The sequence below is a fragment of the Stegostoma tigrinum genome, chromosome 6 (genome assembly GCF_030684315.1).
Source record: "Stegostoma tigrinum isolate sSteTig4 chromosome 6, sSteTig4.hap1, whole genome shotgun sequence".
Classification (NCBI taxonomy): domain Eukaryota; kingdom Metazoa; phylum Chordata; class Chondrichthyes; order Orectolobiformes; family Stegostomatidae; genus Stegostoma; species Stegostoma tigrinum.
The window spans coordinates 88,623,772-88,647,846 of NC_081359.1; the positions used below are offsets into that span (position 1 = coordinate 88,623,772).

Below are 24,075 nucleotides of genomic sequence, written 5' to 3' on the forward strand. Positions count from 1 at the left end.
TGGAATCCGGTCAGCCTTTTTTCATGTCTAGCATACGTTGTCTGGGTTTTGTTGCTATTAGAGGAGTGCGCAGAGGATGAAGATTTTGTACAGTTGCATTTTGGTATTATCAGTCAGGTTGCTGTGTTCCACATTTTCCTACTTAGCTTGGACTTAACAGCTACAAATTTTGCAATGTGATTGTTGATTAAGCATGAACTGATTACTGATGATAGTGGAACCTAGATATGCATAGTTATCAAAAACTTCAAAAGTTAAATTATACGTGCTGGTAGATGGTGATGTGGCAAATCCTGCTCATGGGATCTGCCTTCCAATGCAGATTAAGACCACATTAAGACTTGAAGGGGATGTATGCAGCTGGGATCCACAGGCAAATACTTCTGTCATGATGCTTGGCAGAGAGATTCCGCAATCATTGCAATCAATTGCTGCTACTCACTCTTGTCCTTCCACAGGGTCATATTCTTGGCATTATACTTATCTTGAGACACTGTCCCTTTCCTCCACTACAGACAGAGACAATTGTGCAAATGTTGCCAGAGTGCAATATTCCCATTCCTGATAATATCAACATCTGAAGCTCTGCCCTAGCTGGCATGTAGTCTCAGGAATGGATCTTTAAATCTCATGGGATGCAATACGGGATGGGAAGGGTGAGCTGAGAGAGAGAGATTTCCAACTTACTACTTTGTTTGAAAACCAATGTGCAGTTACTGGTTTTAGTGGTTAGTCGTAGTATTTTATTGTATTGTACTATTGAAGGGAGTTAGTTGCTTTATTATTAAAATATGTACGATGTTTAACAGTTGAGAATGGTAATCTTATTCTGAAACAAAATGGTATAGAAATAAATCATTTGCTTATATTCTGCACCGTCCTTGTAATTATTTTTAATGGATCATTTGAAGTGGCTTATTGTCTGTTTCAGCAGTCCCCTTGTGTGAGATGCAAGAGAGCTCAAACTCTGTGCAAGAATAATATTTCATCTCTATTAATATAAATTTGTTGATCTATATTAACTCTGAGTAATGAAAATAAATACTACATATGCTGACTGTCTTAATGAGATCATATTTAATTTGCCAAATGGTTAGAGATTATGCTAAGAATCTTAAGCAGTAAATCTGAATGATTTGATTCTCTGGTTTTATTTCTGAATATTTAGTTAAGTGTTAGAATTGTCTTTTTCATTGAAGATATTCCTTTTTTTGCAACATAATTTAATTTCTTTAGATTACAGGAATGACTTGTGCCTCTTGCGTTCACAATATTGAATCAAAATTAATGAGGATTAATGGCATTTTGTATGTGTCTGTGGCCCTTGCTACTAGCAAAGCATACATTGAATTGGATCCAGAATTACTGGGCCCACGTGATGTCATCAGAATGATTGAGGTATGTTAGAAAGCTAAACTTGGATACTGATAATCTGAAATAAAGGTGGAAAGTTCCAAAAATAGTCTGCAATTCAGGCAGCATTTATCGTTAAAACTGAATAAGTCGGAAGATATAATAGCATTTAGGACATAAGACAGGAGAGACTAAACGGCAGACAGAAAGATGGTGCACAATGCAGTCAATCATGGATGACTGAGCATAATCATGTGATTACCCTTAAGTGATAGTAAGAACTGCAGATGCTGGAGTCAGCAATAACAGTGTGGAGCTGGAGGAGCACAGGAGGCCAGGCAGCTTCGGAGGAGCACAAAAGTTGATGTTTCAGGCCAGGACCCTCCTTCAGGAAGGGGGAAGGGAGCTCTGAAATAAATAGAGGAGGGGTGGGGCTGGGGAGGGTAGGTGGGATGGTGATAGGTGAATGCAGGTAGGTAGTGGTGGAGATTAGTCAATGAGTTGGGAGGAGCTGATAGGTGAGAGAGAAGATGGACAGGTTATATCAGGTCAAGGAGGCAGGGACGAGAGGGAGGGTTGATGATGGGATGAGGCTGGGGTTGGGGAGATTTTGAAACTGGTAAAGTCCACATTGAGACCATTGGGTTGAATGTTCCCAAGGCAGAATGAGGTACTGCTCCTCCAGTTTGCGGGTGGTGTCATTATGAGTCTGGAGGAGGCCCAGGATGGACATGTCGCCCAGGGAGTGGGACGGGGAGTTGAAATGGTTTGCGGCTGGAAGGTGTTGTCATTTGTCGCGGACAGAGGCAGGCACTGTACACAGCGGTCTCCAAGCATCCGCTTGGTCTCACCAATATAGAGGAGGCCCCATCGGGAGTGGTGATGCAGTAGATCACACTGATGGGTGTGGAGGTGAAACTCTGCCTGATGTCAAAGGTTTGTTTAGTGCCTTGGATGGAGGTGAGGGACGAGGTGGAAGGGCAGATGCAGCACTTCTTGCGGTTGCAGGGAAAGGTGATGGGGGTGTAGGGGAGTGTGGAGTGGATGAGGGAGTTGTGGAGGGAGCGGTTTCTACGGAAGACAGATGGGGTTGGGAAGGGAAATATGTCTTTGGTTGTGGAGTTGGATTGCAGGTGGTGGAAGTGGTGGAGAATGATATATTTAATCCGGAGGTTTAGTGGGGTGATATCTGAGGACAAGGGGGATTCTGTCTTTGTTTTTGTTGCAGGGAGGGGATGTGAAGGCAGAGGTGTGGGAAATGCAAGAGATTCGGTTGAGAGCATTTTTGACTACCAAAGAGGGGAAGTTACAGTCCTTGAAATTAGAGGACATCTGGGATGTTCAGGAGTTGAACACCCCATCTTGGGAGCAGACATGGCGGAGGCAGAGGAGTTGTGGTAGGGGATCACATTCTTGCAGCAAGGTGGATAAGAGGAGGTGGTAGTTTAGGGTAATGGTCACCACTTTCTCCACCACATCAGTGACTGTATTGGAGGTGCCTTGTGCTCCCATGAAGAGTTTGAACAGTTCATCAACTTTACTGACACCTTTCACCCTAACCTCAAGTTTACCTGGGCCATCTCTGATACCTCTTTCTGCTTTCTGGACCTCCCTGTCTCCATCTCTGGTGACTGCCTTGAACTCGACATCTATTTCAAGCCCACCAGCTCCCACGGCTACCTAGACTGCATTCTTCATTTCTTTTAGTAAAGGAATTAGGAATTCATCTTGAGATTGTACAGAAAACGGTGAGGCCTTGTCTGGAGTACTGTATCCAGTTTTGGTCAGCAAGTTATGGGAAGAATATTATTAAGATGGAGAGGGCTCAGAAGAGATTTACCAGGATATTGCTGGGTATGAAAGGCTGGATAGGTTGGGACTCTTTCACTGGAGTGTAGGAGGTTGAGAAGTGACCTTAGAAATTTATAAAATCATGAGGGGCATGGATATGATTAATGGTAGACATCTTTTCCTAGGATGGAGGATTTCATGACTAGGGGGCACATTTTAAAGTAAGAGGAGAAAGATTTGAAAAAGACATAAGGGCAAATGTTTTATGGAGGGTAGCTCACATGTGGAATGAACTTTGAGGAAATGGTGGATGTGGGCACAGTTACAACATTTAAAAGACAATTAGATAGGTACATGAATAGGAAAGGTTTGGAGGGATATGGGCCAGGAGCAGGCAGGTGGGACTAGTTTAGTTTGGGATTATATTTGCCATGGACTGGTTGGACCGAAGGGCCTGTTTCTGTGCTAATGACTCCATGGCTGTATCTGTACCCTGGGATGAATAAAGACACAGTAACATAAGTGATCAAATATCACACGATAGCTCTGCATTTTACTTTTTAACTTCCCTTCCTGTTGACGTACTTCAGATTTTTCATCTGTAAGGGAATCAAGGTTATGTGGAAATGGCAGGAAAGTGGAGTTGAGGATTATCAGATCAGCCATAATCTAATTGAATGGCAGAACTGGTTTGATAGGGTGAATGGCTTCCTAATCCTGTGCCTCACGGTCTTTTAATTCTTTCCCATTTGCTTTCTTTCTCTGCAACCCGCCCTCCGTGCAATGCTTTCTCATTTTGGTAACTAACTGATCTGAAATGTGCCTTTTATCTGTCATAATATTGGTCACCTCCTTTGCAACTACTTCCAGACTAATGACTTCTCTTTTCCTTACATATGCATAAACGTCTTTGACATTTTTTGCAGATACTTTTACAAGCATCTTTTTCAGAAACAATTTTATCCTCTCAGGAATCCCACCTCATCTTTTTAGCAGTCTGGCTTTGCTAATATTTGCACAAATTTAATCTTTCTTTTGGTGTTTTTTTTTCAATTTTTATTTTTCCACAAATATCCCTCTCAGATTTCCTCGTCCCATTCGTCTTGATTTTTTTTTCTGATTTTTTTCATGTACCCCTGCCTCAATTGTAATTGTTTTCTCTTTATTCATTAGTGGCATGCTAAAACTACAAATACGTTCTTTTCTAGTGGAGCATTCTACTTCTTTGTGAGGAATCACAAGGCCAAGCTAATATTTACCACAGTAGGACATAGTATAATAAATTGTGCTACGTATGAACGGAAACTAATTTAATCTCTTGAGGATGTGATATATATTGATGGATAAACATTTTCCATTCTGTATAACTGTCTTTCACATTTTTATTTGCTAAATTTCATTTCCACTATAGGAACTTGGCTTTGGTGCTTCTTTAGTCAGAAGAGATACAGCTATGCATAATCTGGACCATAAAGAGGAAATTAAACAGTAAGCCTATCAATTATTCTCTTAATGGATTTAGAAAAGTTTCATTTACTATGAAAATAATTATTTACTATTTTGTATTTGTGTCAGGTGGAAGAGGTCCTTCTTGTTTAGCCTTCTTTTTGGCATCCCAGTCTTTGGACTAATGATATACATGATGGTGATGGATGGCAAGCATGATGGCTCTATGCCTCCTGAACAAAGCATTATACCAGGTTTATCAATTCTTAATCTGGCATTCTTTGTTTTGTGTACACCTGTTCAGGTAAGTGTACAATAAAAGCTTTATTTAAAATGCAAACATAGCATCAAATAAATTTGCAGCAGTGCTGCAAAACTAATTTGTAATTTAGGTTTTATTGTTGCATGTACTCAATTACAAAAGTACAGGAGAAAAGTGAAAAGTGTAAATTTGCCTCACAAGGTGCCATCTTAGCTACAGGTGCCTCTGTACAGAATCATAAGAACAAGGTAGAAAGACAGAACAAAGTTAAAACTTAAACATTACAGTAATTCTTAACATTAAGTAGGAAAATAAAGAAATAAATCTACAAGTCAAACATTAGCCTTTGAAAAGTGCTTAGCCACGCTGGGATCACACTTCCTACAGGAGCTTGATCTCCCCTTTTTCATGCTTCCCCAGCACAGCCCATTCCAGAGTCTCCACACTGGGCCTACCACTCCAGTGCTGAAGCAACTGTCGATCCACCTGGCATATTGATTCAGGCCTGCCACATTGCTGCTGCTGACTGATGCCAACCACAGATGTCACCTTCTCTGAGGCCATTCTGCCATTGAAAGTCGATGGAGCTGCCACCACCTATAGTCCTGCGCTGGCCCCGCCAACATCGAAGATGCCCTGCTTCAGTGGAGCGGGATGATGCATCACTCACCGAGGAATCCACATTCACTTCCACTGTGAGCTCTCTAAAGGCTTGCTCCCTCTGTGCTAGGTTCACCCTCCATAAGGAGCTGACTCCTTCTGGCCAAACATTGTCAAATTAAATCCAAATTAACATTAAACTTAGAATGCCAGTTTTGGCATGGTAGCAGTCCCACATCTGAGTCAGGAGGTTCAAGTCCTGCTTCAGGGCTTGAGCACAGAGATCAAAACTGGCACTCTATACGGTATTGTGAGAGTACTTACTTGTATGAAGTCTCATTTTTCTGAGGAAGTGCTAAACTGCTTGCTTGGTTGAATGTAAAGATCTCATAGTACTGTTTCAAAGAGGAGCAGAGGAATAATTCATAGTGGCCTTCCAGGTATTTATTCCTTATTCAGATTATTTGATTGTGATCATTTTACTCATCCTGGGAGAATGCTTTGCATAAATTGGCTGCTGTGTCTCCTACAGTCCCACAACAAATACGCGTCAAAAGGCTTTGATTGGCGCTAAGAAGCCTTCAGATGTCTAGTGGTTGTGAAAACACTAAGTGAATGCATTTTTTTATTATTGCAAGGGGTAGGGTGGTGACAAATTGGTTATTCAAAATAAATACAACTGGGTTGATTGTCTGTCTGTTGAGGGCTCCTTTTTCCTGTTTCTCTAGGTGATGCTGACTCCCTGTCTTGGGGACCTTGCCTGTTTCTGAGGCATGGAGTTCCACAGCTTTACAATCCTCTGAGAGAAGACATTTATCCTTGTCTGTCTTAAAAGGACAACACAATTTTAAAACAGTACCTGCTAGTTCTGAACTCAACTTTGCAATGAAACATCTTTTCCATGTCCATTTTGTCAAGACCAGTCAGGATCTTATACAGTGCAATCAAGCCACCCCTCACTCTTATAACATCCAGTAGAAACAAGCCCAACCTTTCTATCCTATCCTCATGAGCCAACCCGCTCGAATGTCAATCTAATAAACCTTCTTTGAGCAGCCTTTAATGCATTTGCATCTTGTTTTTTTAAATTCACTCACGGGCTATGGACATTGCTGTCTGACCTGGCATTTATTGCCATCCCTGATTACCTTTGAGAAGGAGGTAGTGAGCTACCTTCTAATAAAATATTTCACTTTCGGGCATAGGTACACCCATGATGCTGTTTGAAAGGAATTCCAAGATCTTGATTCGTGATGCTGAACGAATGCCAATTTCCAAATCAAGATGATAATTGCTGAGAGGAGAGCTTGCAGGTGTTGATCCCATGTATGTGATGGCTTTGTGGTTGTGGGTTTGGTAGGTGCTTTGTTGCAGTGTATTTTCAAGATTACCCATTTCTACTACTGAGCATGGGTGGAGAGATGCATGTTTGTGGGTGTGGTGCCAGTCAAGTGGGCTGTTTTATCCTGAATGGTATTAGTTGTCTTTAGTGTTGGAGCTGCATGCATTCAGGCAAGTGGGAAATATTCAATCACAGCCCATATTTGTGCTTTGTAGGGGGGTAGACTTTGGGGAGTCAGGAGATGAGTTACTTCCTGTAGGATTTCCAGCCTCTGACTTTCTTTTGTATCCGCTATACTTTTGGAATATAGGACGTAGCTGAGCAGTTTTCCACATGATTGCATAAATGCCAGTGTTGTAGCCCTACTGGTTAGGGATCTGGTATATTTTGGACCTCAAGTCTTCAGTACTATTGCTGGAATATCGTCAAGGCCCAGAGGTTTTGCAGCATGCAGTACCTTCAGCCATTTCTTCCTATGACATGGAGTGAATTGGATTGGCTGAAGATTGACATCTGTGATGCTGCAGACCTTTGACTAGTCCACTTCAGATTTTGGGAAATGGTGAACTTCAGAATGTGGATGTTGATGGACTCCATGATGGTAATACCAATGAAAGTCAACGTGTAATGCTCAGGTTCTCTTTTGTTAAACATGGCCATTGCCTGGCACTTGTGTGTCATGAATTTTACTTGATAGTTCTCAGCCCAGGCTTTGATATTGTCCAGGTCTTGCTGAATTTGGACTGCTTCAGTATCTGAAGAGTCACAAATGCTGCCGAACATTGTGCAGTCATGAACAAACATCCCCGTATCTGACCTTAAGATAAAAAGAAGTTCATTGATAAAGAAGCTGAAGATGACTGGGGCTTGGACACTGCCCTGAGGAACTACTACCGAGATATTCTGGAGCTGGATTGACTGATCTCCAATCACTTTTTTCCTTTGTACTACGTATGACTCCAACTTATAAGAGAATTTTCCCCTGGTTTCCCATTAATTCCAGTTTCATTAAAGGTCCTTGATATCACACTTAGTCACCTACTACCTTGACGTCTCTCTCCTCTCGTCTCTGGAGTTCAGCTGTTTTGTTCACGTTTAAACCAACGCTGTAATAATGTCAGGAATTGAGTGGCCCTGGCAGAACCCGAACTGAATGTCACTGGGCAAGAGCTGCTTAGCTGCTTAACACCTGCCATCAGTTTGGAGATGATGGACAGTAGGCTTATGGAGCAGTAATTGACCTGGTTGGATTTGTCCTTTTTGCGAAAGTCCGGGCAATTTTCCATTTGTCTGTATAAGTGCCAGTGTTGTCGTTGTACTGAAATACCTTAGCTAGGGGTGCTGTAAGTTATGCAGCACAAGTCTTCTGTACAAATAACCTTTGCAGCATCCTGTGCCTCAAACTGTTTCTTGATCTTGTGGCGTGATTCAAATTGGCTGAAGACTAGCATTTGTGATGTTGTGGCTCGCTGGAGGATATCGAGTTGGATCATCCGCTCAACACTTCTGGCTGAAGGTTGTTGTGACTGCTTCAGTCGTTTCTTTTGTACTGATGTGCTGGATTTCCCTATTATTGAAGATGGGGATGTTTGTAGAGCTTCCTCCTCCAGTAGGTTGTTTAATTGTCCATCATGTTTCACAGCTGGATGTGGCATGACTACAGAACTTAGACCTGATCCATTGTTTGTGGAATAGCTTAGCTTAGTCTAACACTTGTCGCTTGCGCTAATTGACATGCAAGTAGTCCTATTTTGCAGCGGCACCAGCTTGAAATCTCACCTTTACGTATACTTAGTGCTATATCCGTCATACACTCCTGCACTTTTCATTGAAGTCATATCCCATGCTAAAGCTTACTCGCAATTGCTTGTGAAAAGGGGCGAAGCTACTTTAACAGAGTTTGAACTGACCATCAGCGTGAGGAAAACCTATGTTAGAGCCAAGGAGTGGAGACTCCAGCTTCTGTCAACACTGATAACATTCACATACCTTGGATCTACAATTACTGGCAAACTTTGTTGAAATTAGAACCAAGACTGCCAAAATATGTCATCTCAAACTGAAGATGTTAGTGTGGACCAACACAAAGTGCCTAAAAATATATTTGTACCGGGCTTATGGTCTCAGCAGTATCTTACAGTAGCAGGATGTGGACAGCCAGTGCAAGTTAAGAAAGTGGCTGATCCGCTTCCACTTCCATTGCCTGAGGAGAATATATTGGGCCTCTCTGAGAAAGACAGTCAATTATGGAAGTACATCAATGTGCAGTAATGCTTTGCCTGTTTGCTCTCTTGGGTAAGTAATACCTCTTTGATTAGGTCATGTGAATGAAATGGATGTTAGCCACATCCCCAATGACATACTTCATGTCAAGCTCACTATCAACATGAGACTAATAGGTTGCCCATTTCTCCTGACCATGGATGTCTGCTATTCGGACCTTGAGGTGACCTGGACCTGAGATAATACGTGGAAATTCCGACTGTCGACTGGAGTGCCTGGAGTCAAGCAGTCAGGAATGGTGTAGAAGAAGCAGATGACAAAAGATGACAACTGGATGGCAGAAAACCATCTGCAGCCACCACCCAATCCCACCCCCAGGAAAGAGCTTTTGAGGAAGGGTCACTGGACCCGAAATGTTAATTCTGATTTTTTTTTACTTCATAGATGCTGCCAGACCTGCTGAGCTTTTCCAGCAACTTTTGTTTTTATTACTAGAGCTTGGACCAACATTATGCACCTGTGCCAGCTGCAGGAAGACTAGATTTACGAATTGGCCTCTACAGCCATAACACAATCCAGAATTGACACATGCCTTGGGCAGAGTATGTCTTCTCCCAAGGTGAATGGATACCACCATCAATATCACAATATTTTTGAAAGATAAATAATATTTTCTTGACCTAAAGTGCTTACTTTCTGTAGTTCCTCTGAAACACATCTTGCATTTTCTACAAAAATCTACAGCGAAGTGTAGTAGTGTCGGTTTCAAAATTTGCTAATTCCCAGGGGTTAAGAGATCCAAATTTTGTAAAACACTGTGGTTAGTGAAGTATTTGATTAACTTAGTAATCAATGTGAAACTGAACCTTGCTCTGTCACTAATCAGCAGTCTTGATTTACAATGATTATCCTTTTCTCCTGACTAAAATAAATTATGCGAATTTAGACTTTATTCAATTCCAAATTTCAAAAGATCTAATTCTAGAAAAGAAACCTTTTTGCCTAAAAAGTGCTTGATAGTTTTTTTTCATGGTGCAAATGTAACTTGTGTGCAGAAAATCCTAATACATCAGTGAGAATTGAATGCTTGATAAGTGAATGAGGATAAAGTAGTGTTACAGTTTCTGTACCTCATGTATATTTAATCGAATGTTACCATGTCTAATTGAAGTAGACTTACTAATTAATGTGTGTCTTTAAGTTTGTTGGAGGTTGGTACTTTTACGTTCAAGCCTACAAATCTCTTAAGCACAAAACTGCCAATATGGATGTACTCATCGTTCTGGCTACTACCATTGCCTACTTATATTCCTGTCTGATACTGATTGTGGCCATTGCTGAAAAGGCGGAACAAAGTCCAATGACATTCTTCGATACTCCTCCAATGCTGTTTGTCTTTATTGCCTTGGGAAGGTGGCTGGAGCATATAGCAAAGGTAATAATGTACACACACCATTTATCTAGTAAAGTTATTTTGTGATGGATTATCTTACACAATTTTTTCTGAATATTTGTGGCCAGTCTTCTCATTACCTGTACAGTTATTGTTCTTAATATCTATCTATTGTTCTCTCTCTCTCTCTCTCTCTCTCTCTCTCTCTCTCTCTCTCTCTCTCTCTCTCTCTCTCTCTCTCTCTCTCTCTCTCTGCCTCTGTGTGTGTCTCTCTCACTCTCTGTCTGTCTCCCTCCCTGTTTCCCACTCCCTATCCAATCCTCTCATCCTGCCATATCTCCCAACATTCTGTCGTATTTTAGATCACTGAATTTGTCATTAACTGAAGAAAGCAAAAAGCTTTACACCAACATTCCTTTTTAAGTTGTGCAGTCCCTAGGCCATGCAGCCACTGGTTAATTCTGCACATGTCCATCAGATTACTAATGCAAGTGCTGCTTGCTAGGACTGTTGATGACACTGACACTTTCTATCACTTTACTGATAATTGACAGTAGATTGCTGGGGACAGTAATTGTCCAGCTTGTATTTGTCCTGGACAGTTTTTTTATATAGTAGGATTGATGCTAGTGGTACAGCTGGAACAGCTGATGTTGCATGATCTGGAGGACAAACCTTCAGTACTGTTGCTGGAATGTTGTCAAGTCCCAAAGCCTTTCCTGTATCCAGTACCTCCAATGATTTTGATATCACATGGAGTGAATCAACTAGGTCTAGTTAACTCCTGACTTTATTAGTCTTGTTTCAAACGTGGACAAAGAAGCTGAATTCCATAGGTGAGGAGAGAGTGCCCTCATGTTTGACCAACTGTGACTTTAAGAAGCTTGAGCAAAACTGGAAGCCCTGGGTTGACATTATGCCTGGCCCAAAGGATGATGGTCATGTGTGTTGGAGATCAGATATTGCTGCTGCAGGAAAGCACTACAGGAGTTTGTCAGGGTCCTGTCCTAAATCCATCCACCTTCAGCTGCTTCATCAATGACCATCCTTTGTAAGATCTGAAGTGAGGATATATGCTAATGAGTGCCCAATGTTCAACACCAACTGTGACTCCTCAGATAGTGAAGCAAGCCATGTCCAAATGCAGCAAGACCTGCACAGTATTCAGATTTGAGCTGACAAGTAGTAAATAACATTTGTGCAATATGGTTCAAAGCAATTACCATCTCTATGAAAAGAGAATCTGACCATTGCCCTTTGACATTAAATGGCATTACTGAATACCCCTCCATCAACATCTTTGGGAATTAATATTGACCAGAAACTGAAACCAACTAACCATATAAGTCCTGTGGCTACAAGAGCAGGTCAAGTCCAGGAAGCATGCAACAAGTAATTCAGATCTTGCCTCCCAAAACCTGCTTGACTTTTACAGTTATAAGTAAGAGTGTGATGGAATACTCCTCAGTTGCCGGCAGGAGTGTGGCCCAAGCAACACTTAGGCTTGGCACTATCCAGGACAAAGTGGCCTGCTTGATTGGCACTGCTTGCTCCACCACCTATATTCAGTAGCAGCAGTGTGCTGTATCTACAAGATGCACTACAGAAATTCAGCAAAGCTCCTTAGAAAACATTTTCCAATTCCATGACCATCCAGGTGGACAAAGTCAGTAGGTACATGGGAACACCACCACCTGTGTGTCCTGTCTAAATCACTCACCATCTTGTCTTAGAAGATATTGGTGTTCCTTTCATGTCATTGAATCAAAACTCCCTCATTAAAGGCATTGTGGGTTTGCCCACAACAAATGGACTGCAGTAGTTCAAAAAGACATCTTCTGGAGGGTAAATAAGGATGGACAGTAAATATTGTTCCAACCATGGACACCCACAGCCATGAAATAATGCTGTCTACTACAGATAATGCCTTTACCCACCAATACATTTGTTAATTGCCAATGATTCATAGAACATAGAACGTTACAGCACAGTACAGGCCCTTCGGCCCTCGATGTTGTGCTGACCTGCCATACCAATCTGAAGCCCATCTAACCTACACTATTCCATGTACATCCATTTGCTTGTCCAATGACAACTTAAAGTTGGCGAATCTACTACTGTTGCAGGCAAAGCGTTCCATACCCTTACTACTCTGAGTAAAGAAACTACCTCTGACATCTGTCCTATATCTTTCACCCCTCAATTTAAAGCTATGCCCCCTCGTGCTCACTGTCACCATCCTAGGAAAAAGGCTCTCCCTATCCCCCTATCTAACCCTCTGATTATCTTCTATGTCTCAATTAAGTCACCTCTCAACCTTCTTCTCTCTAATGAAAATAGCCTCAAGTCTCTCAGCCTTTCCTCGTAAGACCTTCCCTCCATACCAGGCAACATCCTAGTAAATCTCCTCTGCACCCTTTCCAAAGCTTCCACATCCTTCTTAAAATGCGGTGACCAGAACTGTACAGAATACTCCAAGTGTGGCCGCACCAGAGTTTTGTACAGCTGCAGCATAACCTCTTGGTTCCGGAACTCGATCCCTCTATTAATAAAAGCTAAAACACTGTATGCCTTCTTAACAGCCCTGTCAACCTGGGTGGCAACTTTCAAGGATCTGTGTACATGGACACCGAGATCTCTCTACTCATCTACACTACCAAGAATCTTACCATTAGCCCAGTACTTTGCATTCCGGTTACTCCTACCAAAGTGCATCACCTCACACTTGTCCACATTAAACTCCATTTGTCACCTCTCAGCCCAGCTCTGCAGCTTATCTACGTCTCTCTGCAACCTACAGCATCCTTCGTCACTGTCCACAACTCCACCGACCTTAGTGTCATCTGCAAATTTACTAACCCATCCTTCTATGCCCTCATCCAGGTTGTTTATAAAAATGACGAACAGCAGTGGAGCCAACGCCGACCCCCTGCAAAACAAAACGCAAAAGTCCAGGTTTTCCAATAGCCAAATAATCGTTTGGAGTCATCCAAATGTCTGTATTTGAATCAAAGAACTCAATGAGTTCCTCTGGAGTTTAGCAAATAGTCGTGTTGAAGGTCAGCACTGTGAGAAACCCAATCACCGTCATGTGTTTTACTAGCATTTTTTGGCGGTGTTGCTGCCTTGCAACTCTTGAGACAGAAATTCCATCTCTAGTGTAAACTGGAGACCGGGGCATTGGATGTGAGGTAGAAGTAGACATGGGGAGATGGATGCAGAACGCATATTAGGAGGGAAAGGACGTGAAGCAAAAATACAGCAGACTGTAAAGGAGGAGGGAGAATTAATGTGGAGGAGCTATAGAATAATTTTATAGCAAGATGGGAATTTGTCTTGTTGATAACATTGCACTTTTTAATTGTACATCTTGCGTTTTGTTTTGTTGTAGAGTAAAACTTCAGAAGCATTGGCTAAACTGTTATCCCTCCAAGCTACAGAGGCTGTAGTAGTAACGCTAGGACCAGACAACACAATACTGAGGTAACTTTTAACATTTCATGTCAATGGTGTGAATTCATTCCAGTAAACATGTTGAATGAAACTTTTTAATTTAGATAAATGCAACAATTTAGCTATTTGTATTTGTAGTTCAGTTTTGTTCTGTTGCTTATACATATCTAGACGCTTATTTTTAAAGATCAGCACCTTTGTATAAATGAGAGACAAAATTTATGCCTCTGACAAATCCATTCTAAGTAGTCCAAAAGAATTGCACAGAAATACCGCAGGTTGGCCTTTGTGGATATAATGTGAAGTTAGATCGATCTCTACCAGCCTTTGACCTTCATACAAATAAAGAAGAGACATGTCTTTTTCTGAATGCCTTCCCAGTAATATACATGACTTCAGAGAACTACCAATCCCTGATGTCCCACCATACAGCACTGTGAATTATTCTCTAAATTTCATTTTGAAATAAATTTAATCTTAATTGATATATTCCAGTCTATTGGAATTTCAAGCTACTAAATGTAGGATTTTTTTTCCTGTTAAGGGATTTATCCAAGACCCTTAAATCTTACAAAACACCCTCAGACAGAGGATTCCTAATCACAAATTGGCGTAAAAATAGCTTCTCCTCAATCAGTGTTTTGTTATTTTGCTAATCATCTTAAATCAGTATCCTTTGGTCTTGACCTTTTAGCCAATGGGAACAGTTGCTTTCTCTCTCCTCTGTGTCTCGAACACCCATTATTTTGACCATCTGTTTCAAGTCTCTTCTTGAGTATCTAAATCACTCTGCCTCTGTTGAAAAAGGCCAGGATCCTCCCTGCCTTTTAATCCACTTTGTTAATCTGCTCTGCCTTTAGAATTGCATCCTTTGTTCAATATTGCGTGTCTTATGAAAAGATATATCTTGACGCTTCTCCCCACTAAATTTTAGCTGCCCTGTGTCTCATCTATTCCATCAGTTGTCTATATCCACTTGAAGTCATTCACTATCTTCCTTACAGTTCGCAATATTTCTGAGATTTGTGCCATTGTCACATTTTGGCAATGTGTTCAGGTCATTAATATGTATCAAGAAAAATTGTGATCATTTATACAATTGCTGGATAACCCCACCGTATACCTTGCCCTATTCTGGAAAACAATCGTTGATTCACTACTTTTGATTTGTCTCGCAGCCAACTTCATACCCAAGCTGCTTGTATCAGTTTTATTCAGTGGGCTGTAACTTTACTGGCAAGCTTCACATGCGGCAGTGTATCAAACACTTTTTGGAACTCAGTGTATGCCACATCAACCATGTTAACTTGATCATTGTAGCATTCTTTGGGCCTTGGCTTTTTCATTTAGCAGTGATGATTTGGATGGATTCTAGTATCAGCGATGACTCTGCGTTTATGGAATGCAGTAGTCTAATTCAGTTTATTTACTCCATTTAAAAACATGACTGCTACAGTTTTTAAAAAGTCATATTAATCTCCTATTTGAAATTGCAACAGCTGGATATCTGATGCTCTTGCAATTTTCATTGTTGATTTTGAATGGCCTTTTGTGCAACATGGAATGGTTTTCATACTGATCTCTCCAGCTGTCCTACCACCTTGAATAAGCTGTGCAAATGTACACACAGGTCCTTTGTTCCTGACTGTCTTTGGCGTTTACCTCTTATGTTGTGTTGTCTGTCCATAGTTTTCTGATCAAAATGTGTGACCTCACTTCTCTGCATTGAACTTCAACTGCCACCTGTCCACCTGTTCCACCATATTATGTGGAGTGAATTGAATTGCCTGAGGGCAAGCATCCGTAATGCCTGAGACTTAAAGGAGAAGGCAGGGGTGAATGTCCACTTGACACCTCTGGCTGAAGTTGGCTACAAATGTCTCTGCCTTTCCTTTTGAACTGATGTATTTGGATTCCATGTTAATGAGAATGGGAATATGTTTGGCGTCTCTGCTTCTAATAATTGTTTACATTCATGACTGGATGTGACAGGATTGCAGAGCTTGGATCTGATCCATTGATTGTGGACTTGCTTGGCTCTGAGTTTCGCATGCTGCTTCTGTTATTTGACATATAAATGAACCTAGAACAAAGAAAATTACAGCACAGAAACAAGCCCTTCAGCCCTCCAAGCCTGTGCCGATCCAGATCCTCTATTGCCTATTTTCCAAGGATCTGGATCCCTCTGCTCCGTGCCCATTCGTGTATCTGTCTAGATACGTCTTAAATGACGCTATCATGCCGGCCTCTATCACCTCTGCTGGCAACGTGTTCCAGGCATCCACCACCCTCTGTGTAAAGAACTTTCCACGCGCATCTCCCTTAAACTTCTTTCCCTCTCACCTTGAAATCGTGACCCCTTGTAATTGAATCCCCCACTGCGGGGAACAAGCTATGTTATTACCTACATTGTTTATTCACCAGAATAACACCACAATTTTAGATAATTATCATGCATCTCTTAGCATATTTTCCTTCACTTTTCTTTGAATAAATAAGAGGAAAACTAGTCAACGATCTTTAATGGCATGTAATAAGGTTCAAACTGAAGGGAAAAAGATCACACCCATCGCCACTGTGACTAAGTAACAGCAGTGTGTGCCATTCACATGGTCATTTACATGGTGCACTGTAGATATTCGTCAGAATTCCTTTGACCACTTCTTACATTCCTTTCAGACTTAGAATTGTTTTCGTCCAGAAGGACAAGGGCAACAAGCACATGGGAACAGATGTGTTGAGCTAAAGGCCTTTCTCTGTGCTGTAGATTACTGATTGGACACGAGAGTTATAAATAAATGAATACTTTGGAGAAATTTTGAGAAGGTGAAAATTATTTTGAAACAATATTTAGGTAAATTAGTTAAAATTAAACATTCTATTTTTATTCCGTCATCAGTCTTCTCCAATTTTTAAAAGTAAATTTCTGTTTTTTCCCAAGGGATGTGGGTGTCACTAAAAAGGTCAGCTAATGTTTCCCATCCTAAATGCTCTTGCTTTCTTAGCCAGTGCAGTCTCAACCATATTATTAAGGATCTGGAGTGGCATATCAACCTGACCAGGTCAGGACAAAAGATTCCCTAAAGGAAAGTAATGAATCAGAGATGATAGAAACTGCAGATGCTGGAGAATCTGAGATAACAAAGTGTGGAGCTGGATGAACATGGCAGGCCAAGCAGCATCTTAGGAGCAGGAAAGTGGACGTTTCGGGCCCAGACCTTTTATCAGAAATGGGGGAGGGGAAGGGGCATCTGAAATAAAAAGGGAGGCGGATTGAAGATCGATAGAGGAGAAGATAGGTGGAGAGGAGACAGACAAGTTAGAGGCGGGGATGGAGCCAGTAAAGGTGAGTGTGGGTGGGGAGTTAGGGACGAGATGGGTCAATCCAGGGAGGATGGACAGGACAAGAGGGCGGGATGAGGTTAGTAGGTAGGAAATGGGGGTGCGGCTTGAGGTGGGAGGAGGGGATAGGTGAGAGGAAGAACACGTTGGGGAGGCGGGGATGAGCTGGGCTGGTTTTGGGATGCGGTCGAGGGGAGGGGAGACTTTGAAGCTTGTGAAATCCACATTGATACTATTGGGCTGCAGGGTTCCCAAGTGGAATATGAGTTGCTGTTCCTGCAACCTGCGGGTGGCATCATTGAGACAGCGCAGGAGGCCCAGGATGGACGTGTTGTCTGAGGAATGGGAGGGGGAGTTGAAATGGTTTGCGACTGGGAGATGCAGCTGTTTATTGCGAACTGAGCTTAGGTGTTCCGCAAAGCAGTCCCCAAGCCTCCGCTTGGTTTCCCCGATGTAGAGGACGCCACAACAGGTACAGCGAATGCAGTATACCTCATTAGCAGATGTGCAGGTGAACCTCTGCTTGATGTGGAAAGTCGTCTTGGGGCCGGGGATGTGGATGAAGGAGGAAGTGTGGGGGCGAGTGTAGCACTTCCTGTGGTTGCAGGGAAAAGTGCCGGGTGTGGTGGGGCTGGAGGGGAGTGTGGAGCGGACAAGGGAGTAACGGAGAGAGTTGGCCCCCTAGAAAACAGACAAGGGTGGTGAAGGAAAAATGTCTTTGGTGGTGGGGTCGGATTGCAGATGGCAGAAGTGTCAGAGGATGTGCGTTGGATCGGAGGTTGGTGGGGTGATGTGAGGATGAGGGGATTTTTTTGGTTGTTATTGTGGGGATGGGGGTGAGGGATGAGTTGCAGGAAATGCGGGAGACATGGTCGAGGGCGCTCTCGATCACTGCCGGAGGAGGGGGGATGTGGGGGTGAAGTTGTGGTCCTTGAAAAACGAGGACATCTGAGATGTACGGGAGTGGAATGTCTTATCCTGGGAGCAGATGCCGTGGAGGCACAGGAATTGGGAATGGGGGATGGCATTTTTGCAGAAAGGTGGGTGGGAGGAGGTGTATTCTAGGTAGCTGTGGGAGTCGGTGGGCTTGAAATGGATATCGGTTTCTGGGTGGTTGCCTGAGATGGAGATGGAGAGGTCAAGGAAGGTGAAGGAGGTGTTAGAGATAGTCCAGGTGAACTTAGGGTTGGGGTGGAAGGTGTTGGTGAAGTGGCTGAATTGTTCGAGCTCTTCGTGGGAGCATGAGGTGGTGCCGATACAGTCATCAATGTAATGGAGGAAGAGGTGGGGTTTAGGGCCAGTGTAGGTACGGAAGAGGGATTGCTCCATGTAACCTACAAAGAGGCAGGCATAGCTGAAACCATATGGGTTTTTCTTAAATAACAATCAAGATAGTTTCATGTTCATCATAGGAGCAGAGATTACCATTCAGTTCTCAATTATATTAAGGTTAATTAATTTTATTTCCATCTCCTGCTCTTGGCAAGATTCAAACCTGCAACATCAAAATATTAGCACTGGCTTCTGGATTAGTGACTTATCACCGTTCCATCATCTCCCTCTAATTCTCCTTCTTTCCTTCTCCCTTTCCTAAAGGGACTGCTTGCTGAACACTTAAAATGAACAACTCAACCTGTCTAATAAAATGTGAGGCTGGATGAACACAGCAGGCCAAGCATCTCAGGAGCACAAAAGCTGACGTTTCGGGCCTAGACCCTTCATCAGAGAGGGGGATGGGGTGAGGGTTCTGGAATAAATAGGGAGAGAGGGGGAGGCAGACCGAAGATGGAGAGAAAAGAAGATAGGTGGAGAGAGTATAGGTGGGGAGGTAGGGAGGGGATAGGTCAGTCCAGGGAAGACGGACAGGTCAAGGAGGTGGGATGAGGTTAGTAGGTAGATGGGGGTGCGGCTTGGGGTGGGAGGAAGGGATGGGTGAGAGGAAGGACGGGTTAGGGAGGCAGAGACAGGTTGGACTGGTTTTGGGATGCAGTGGGTGGAGGGGAGGAGCTGGGCTGGTTGTGTCGTGCGGTGGGGGGAGGGGACGAACTGGGCTGGTTTAGGGATGCGGTGGGGGAAGGGGAGATTTTGAAATTGGTGAAGTCCACATTGATACCATTAGGCTGCAGGGTTCCCAGGCGGAATATGAGTTGCTGTTCCTGCAACCTTCGGGTGGCATCATTGTGGCACTGCAGGAGGCCCATGATGGACATGTCATCTAAAGAATGGGAGGGGGAGTGGAAATGGTTTGCGACTGGGAGGTGCAAGATGACATTCCGCATTAAGCAGAGGTTCACCTGCACATCTGCCACTGTGGTATACTGCATCCACTGTACCCGGTGTGGCTACCTCTACATTGGGGAAACCAGGCGGAGGCTTGGGGACCGCTTTGCAGAACACCTCCGCTCAGTCCACAACAAACAACTGCACCTCCCAGTCGCAAACCATTTCCACTCCCCCTCCCATTCTTTAGATAACATGTCCATCATGGGCCTCCTGCAGTGCCACAATGATGCCACCCGAAGGTTGCAGGAACAGCAACTCATATTCCTCCTGGGAACCCTGCAGCCTAATAGTATCAATGTTGACTTCACCAGTTTCAAAATCTCCCCTTCCCCCACCGCATCCCTAAACCAGCCCAGTTCGTCCCCTCCCTCCACCGCACCACACAACCAGCCCAGCTCTTCCCCTCCACCCACTACATCCCAAAACCAGTCCAACCTGTCTCTGCCTCCCTAACCTGTTCTTCCTCTCACCCATCCCTTCCTCCCACCCCAAGCCGCACCCCCATCTACCTACTAACCTCATCCCACATCCTTGACCTGTCCGTCTTCCCTGGACTGACCTATCCCCTCCCTACCTCCCCACCTATACTCTCTCCACCTATCTTCTTTTCTCTCCATCTTCGGTCTGCCTCTCCCTCTCTCCCTATTTATCACAGAACCCTCACCCCATCCTCCTCTCTGATGAAGGGTCTAGGCCCGAAACGTCAGCTTTTGTGCTCTTGAGATGCTGTTTGGCCTGCTGTGTTTACCGGACCAAACTCAACCTGTCTAGTATCTTGTTATTCCCATGCCCGTGCTCCATTAGTGAGCATTGAATTTAGTCAGGCAAGTCATTTGAGGGTGTCATACAGTTATAACCCTCATTATGTAAACATACGGTATCAAATGTAGCTAATTTTGATTTCAGAGAATTTGGGTATTGGTAGGATCTGATGTAGCACGATTACCGGTAACATCCACCTCTTAATCTGAATGCCATTGATAAAATGAAACTATTACAACTGCCCTGAATATTTATAGTATCCGACGTAATTTTGTCTGAATGATCATTGCATTTGGAACGAAATAAATTAATGGCTTGAATATAGCTTAATGAGTATAATTTTCAAGGTATTACAGAGCCATGATTACAGGATCAAAACTGGGAGCTAAATATTCAGGACATATGACATTTCAAAAGGAAAGAGTGATGGGATATCATTATTCACTTGGATGGAATAAATACAATAGTAAGAAATGACCGTAGACTGGAAAATGTAGAATCCATATGGGTGGAGATAAAAAAAGGGGGAGAAAACACTGGTAGGAGTAGTCTGCAGGCCCTAAAACTGTAGTACTGCAATGGGACAGAGAGTAAGTGGGGAGATAATGAGGATACGTAACAAAGGCAGTACATTAATCATGGGTGACTTTAACTTTCACTTGATCACAATCATCAGATTGGCAGAGGTAGCTATGATAAAGAATTCATAGAGTGTATTTGAGACAGTTTCTTTGAACAGTATGTTATGGATCCAAGAGAGATCAGACCAGATTAGATCTGGTCATGTGTAAAGAGGCAGATTTAATAAATGATGTCAGATTAAAAAAGTGAACATAACACAGTAGAATTTAACATTCGGTTTTGAAAGGGAGGAATTTGGGTCAAAAACTACTGCACTAAGCTTAAATAAGTGTAATAACGAAGGAAATGAGGGCAAAGCTGGCAGGAGTGGAGTGGGGAAGGAGTTTAGTAGCAAATGCAGCTGAGGAGCAATGGCAAACATTATGAAAATAGTTAATGGGTCACAGCAAAGATGTATCCCAGTGAGGAAGAATGAGTCCAGGAAGGAAATAAGCCAACCTTGGGTAACCAGGGAAATTTGGAAAACAATGTGGCAAAGATTAGTGGTAAATAGAACATAAGGAAGAATATAAAAAAATGCAACACAAGACAACCATAAAAAGGGAAAAGATAAACTTTGAGCATAAACCTATGAGTAATATTAAGACTGAGAGCAAAACCTTAATTAAATGTATAAAAAGAGAGAGAAGCCAAAGTTAACATAGGCCCCTTAGACAAACACAGAATGTTGGAGAAACTCAGCACAACTGGCAGCATCAGTGGAGAGAGACTCCTGAAGAAGAATCATTGTCAGACTTGAAATATTACTCTCTTTCTCTCTCCATGACTGCTGCCAGTCCTGTTGAGCTTTGCCAGCGTTTTCTGTTTGTATATCAGATTTCCAGCATTCACAGTATTTTGTTTTTATTTTATTGTTGAATACAAATCTTGGAAAATCTTATCTGCATTGACGCCAAACTTGTATTGAAGCTACAGCAGGAAGACAAGCCTTTCAACCTAATTGGCTCATATGTCACATGGACTTCAATGGAGAGCGGAATTAGGCAGGGTGTAAACCCCAGGTTTGACCTGAACCTGTTCTGTTCCTGTGAGATGGACTAGATTAAAAGTATTGCTTCTGTCTTATTCTTCCCGATGTCGTGCACCAGTATCCAATTTGAGGAGGTGAATAATCTCCTTGTTTGTGGTTACTTTGGTAGAATGTTTTGCCATTGCCTGCATCATAAAAACAGAATGGTGAACATTAAGACTGAGAGTATGAGGTGTTCTGAATGTTTTAATTTTTCTCATGGGATTTGGGCATCACTGCCTAAGCCTACATTTGCCCATCCCTAATTGCCCTTGAAGATAGTGATGAATAACTATCATTGCCACTCTAAGATCCTGTGCACAACATTTGCGGCATTGACTTCGGGTTTCGAAAATCACTGGAGGCCTGTGCAGGTGGAAAGAAAATTAGAAGTGTTGGTGAACCATTTTCTTGAATGCAACATTGTGTGGTGTAGGTACACCCCAATGAGGTTAAGTGCTATCAAGCTCCATGGGCTGCATTGAACAAGAACTTAGCCAAAGGTGAAGTGCACTAAAAGATCTTTGAAGTTTTTTTTATGAACGTGTTTTCTAATGTATTCTGACACGATTCAGTAAACCTTGCATGTCACAGTTTTTTGAATTGAAGAAGCCTTTCTGATACTTTGTGACTTTGAAATCAGCAGGAAGTTTTCTCTGTAATGATGGGTTACATTGTATACCTGTTCAATCTGTGCAAGATCTTTATATTATGAAAAGTTTTCAATGGGTGTGGAGAATGGGGAAGTTTATACCGGGGGGAAAAACAACGTCCTGAATGTCTAACAGTTGGACATAGTCAAAAATAAATACTTTCTATTATTTTATTTTCTTCAGTGAGGAGCAGATAGCTGTGGATCTTGTCCAAAGAGGTGACATTATTAAGGTTGTCCCTGGTGGCAAGTTTCCTGTGGATGGAAAAGTAATAGAAGGATGTTCTATGGCAGATGAATCTCTCATCACAGGTATGTTTCGATTCTCTATGTTTAAAGAAGCACAGGTTTATTGTGCTTCTTCAGTGTTTCTTTTCTGGAGATGCAAAATCTTTATGCATTTTTCCAAACGAAAAGACCAAAGAACAGTGGATGTTGGAAATCAGAAACACAACAGTTTTCCTAGAAAATTTAGGCAGCAAAAAGCCTAGTAAAACAAAGTAATCAGAATGGGGTCTTGACCTGCAAACTAGTTTACCTGCCTTGAACATAAGACATTAGGTGAGGAGTTGAAATGGACGCTAAGCTTGGCTGTCTAGAAGGATTGTTAAGGATCTAGTTGACAAATTGCCTGCTGGCACTAATTAAAAAGGACGTGATGCTTTTAAAGAAGAGTGGCACTGCTGGTGAAGAAGTACCTTATTTCCCCTCCAACTCAGTTTTGATTTAATCTCCTCCCTTGTCTCTCTAACTTTTCTTCACCTTTGGTAGAATTGCATTGCCCTTATCAGGCTTTGGATGCGGATTAATTAATTAGAAAAGTGTGATTTAATGGTGACGGGTAGTAGATGAAAAGTACCATGTGTGAGTTGTGGTGGGGGAGAAAAGCTGTTCAGTTGTGTGTAAGAGTGTTTCTCAATAAAACATAAATAAAGAGAGTTCTTTTTTGATGACTGATATTTCATGTAACAATCTGTCCTAACAACCATGAACTGAGTAAGAATAAGGAAATTATTACTGAGGATTTGAAATGTTACTCCAATCCAGGCTCAGCTTTCTCTTTGCAATTTACTTTTTAGTTTTCCAGGAGTTTGGTAGGAAGAATACAGTGATGGAATGTTATTTCAGTTTTTGCAAAGTTGGGTTGGGTATTTGTGGATTGGATGGCCGGACATTAGAATTTAGTACTTGCAAAATATTTGTGTTTGTAAAATGCTAGGGGAGAAAGCAGTGTGTCTTTTAAAGATGATGTGCTTTTTCTATGCTTAGAGATTCTAAAAAGGATGTCTGTGGGCAACAGTTTGTGAGTTTGCAGGTGCACAGAGTGCCTGAATTGAAACATTATCAAAAGACTGTATAGCGAGCAGGCCAAGCACAGTTTTGTGATCAAAACAACAAGTTTTGATCTTGGCCAGTCAATTTGAATCAGACATTTAGAGACCAAATACCAATTAAATTTAAACTGATGGTTTTGACAACATAGGACCAATCCTATAATAAGGAATGAGGTGCCGTCAAAGTT

General features: G+C 42.3%; 1 protein-coding gene across 2 annotated transcripts in view; it reads left to right on the forward strand.

Moving 5' to 3' along the window:
* LOC125453414 (copper-transporting ATPase 2-like) overlaps nt 1–24,075 on the forward strand; it is a 103,057-nt gene that overhangs the window by 36,852 nt on the left and 42,130 nt on the right. For both annotated transcript variants that reach the window (XM_048532972.2, XM_059646752.1), the window contains exons 5-10: nt 1,237–1,398; nt 4,556–4,632; nt 4,720–4,894; nt 10,219–10,452; nt 13,802–13,893; nt 22,738–22,865. In XM_048532972.2, the coding sequence (XP_048388929.2) occupies nt 1,237–1,398; nt 4,556–4,632; nt 4,720–4,894; nt 10,219–10,452; nt 13,802–13,893; nt 22,738–22,865 (868 nt within the window). The remainder of the gene's footprint in view (nt 1–1,236; nt 1,399–4,555; nt 4,633–4,719; nt 4,895–10,218; nt 10,453–13,801; nt 13,894–22,737; nt 22,866–24,075) is intronic.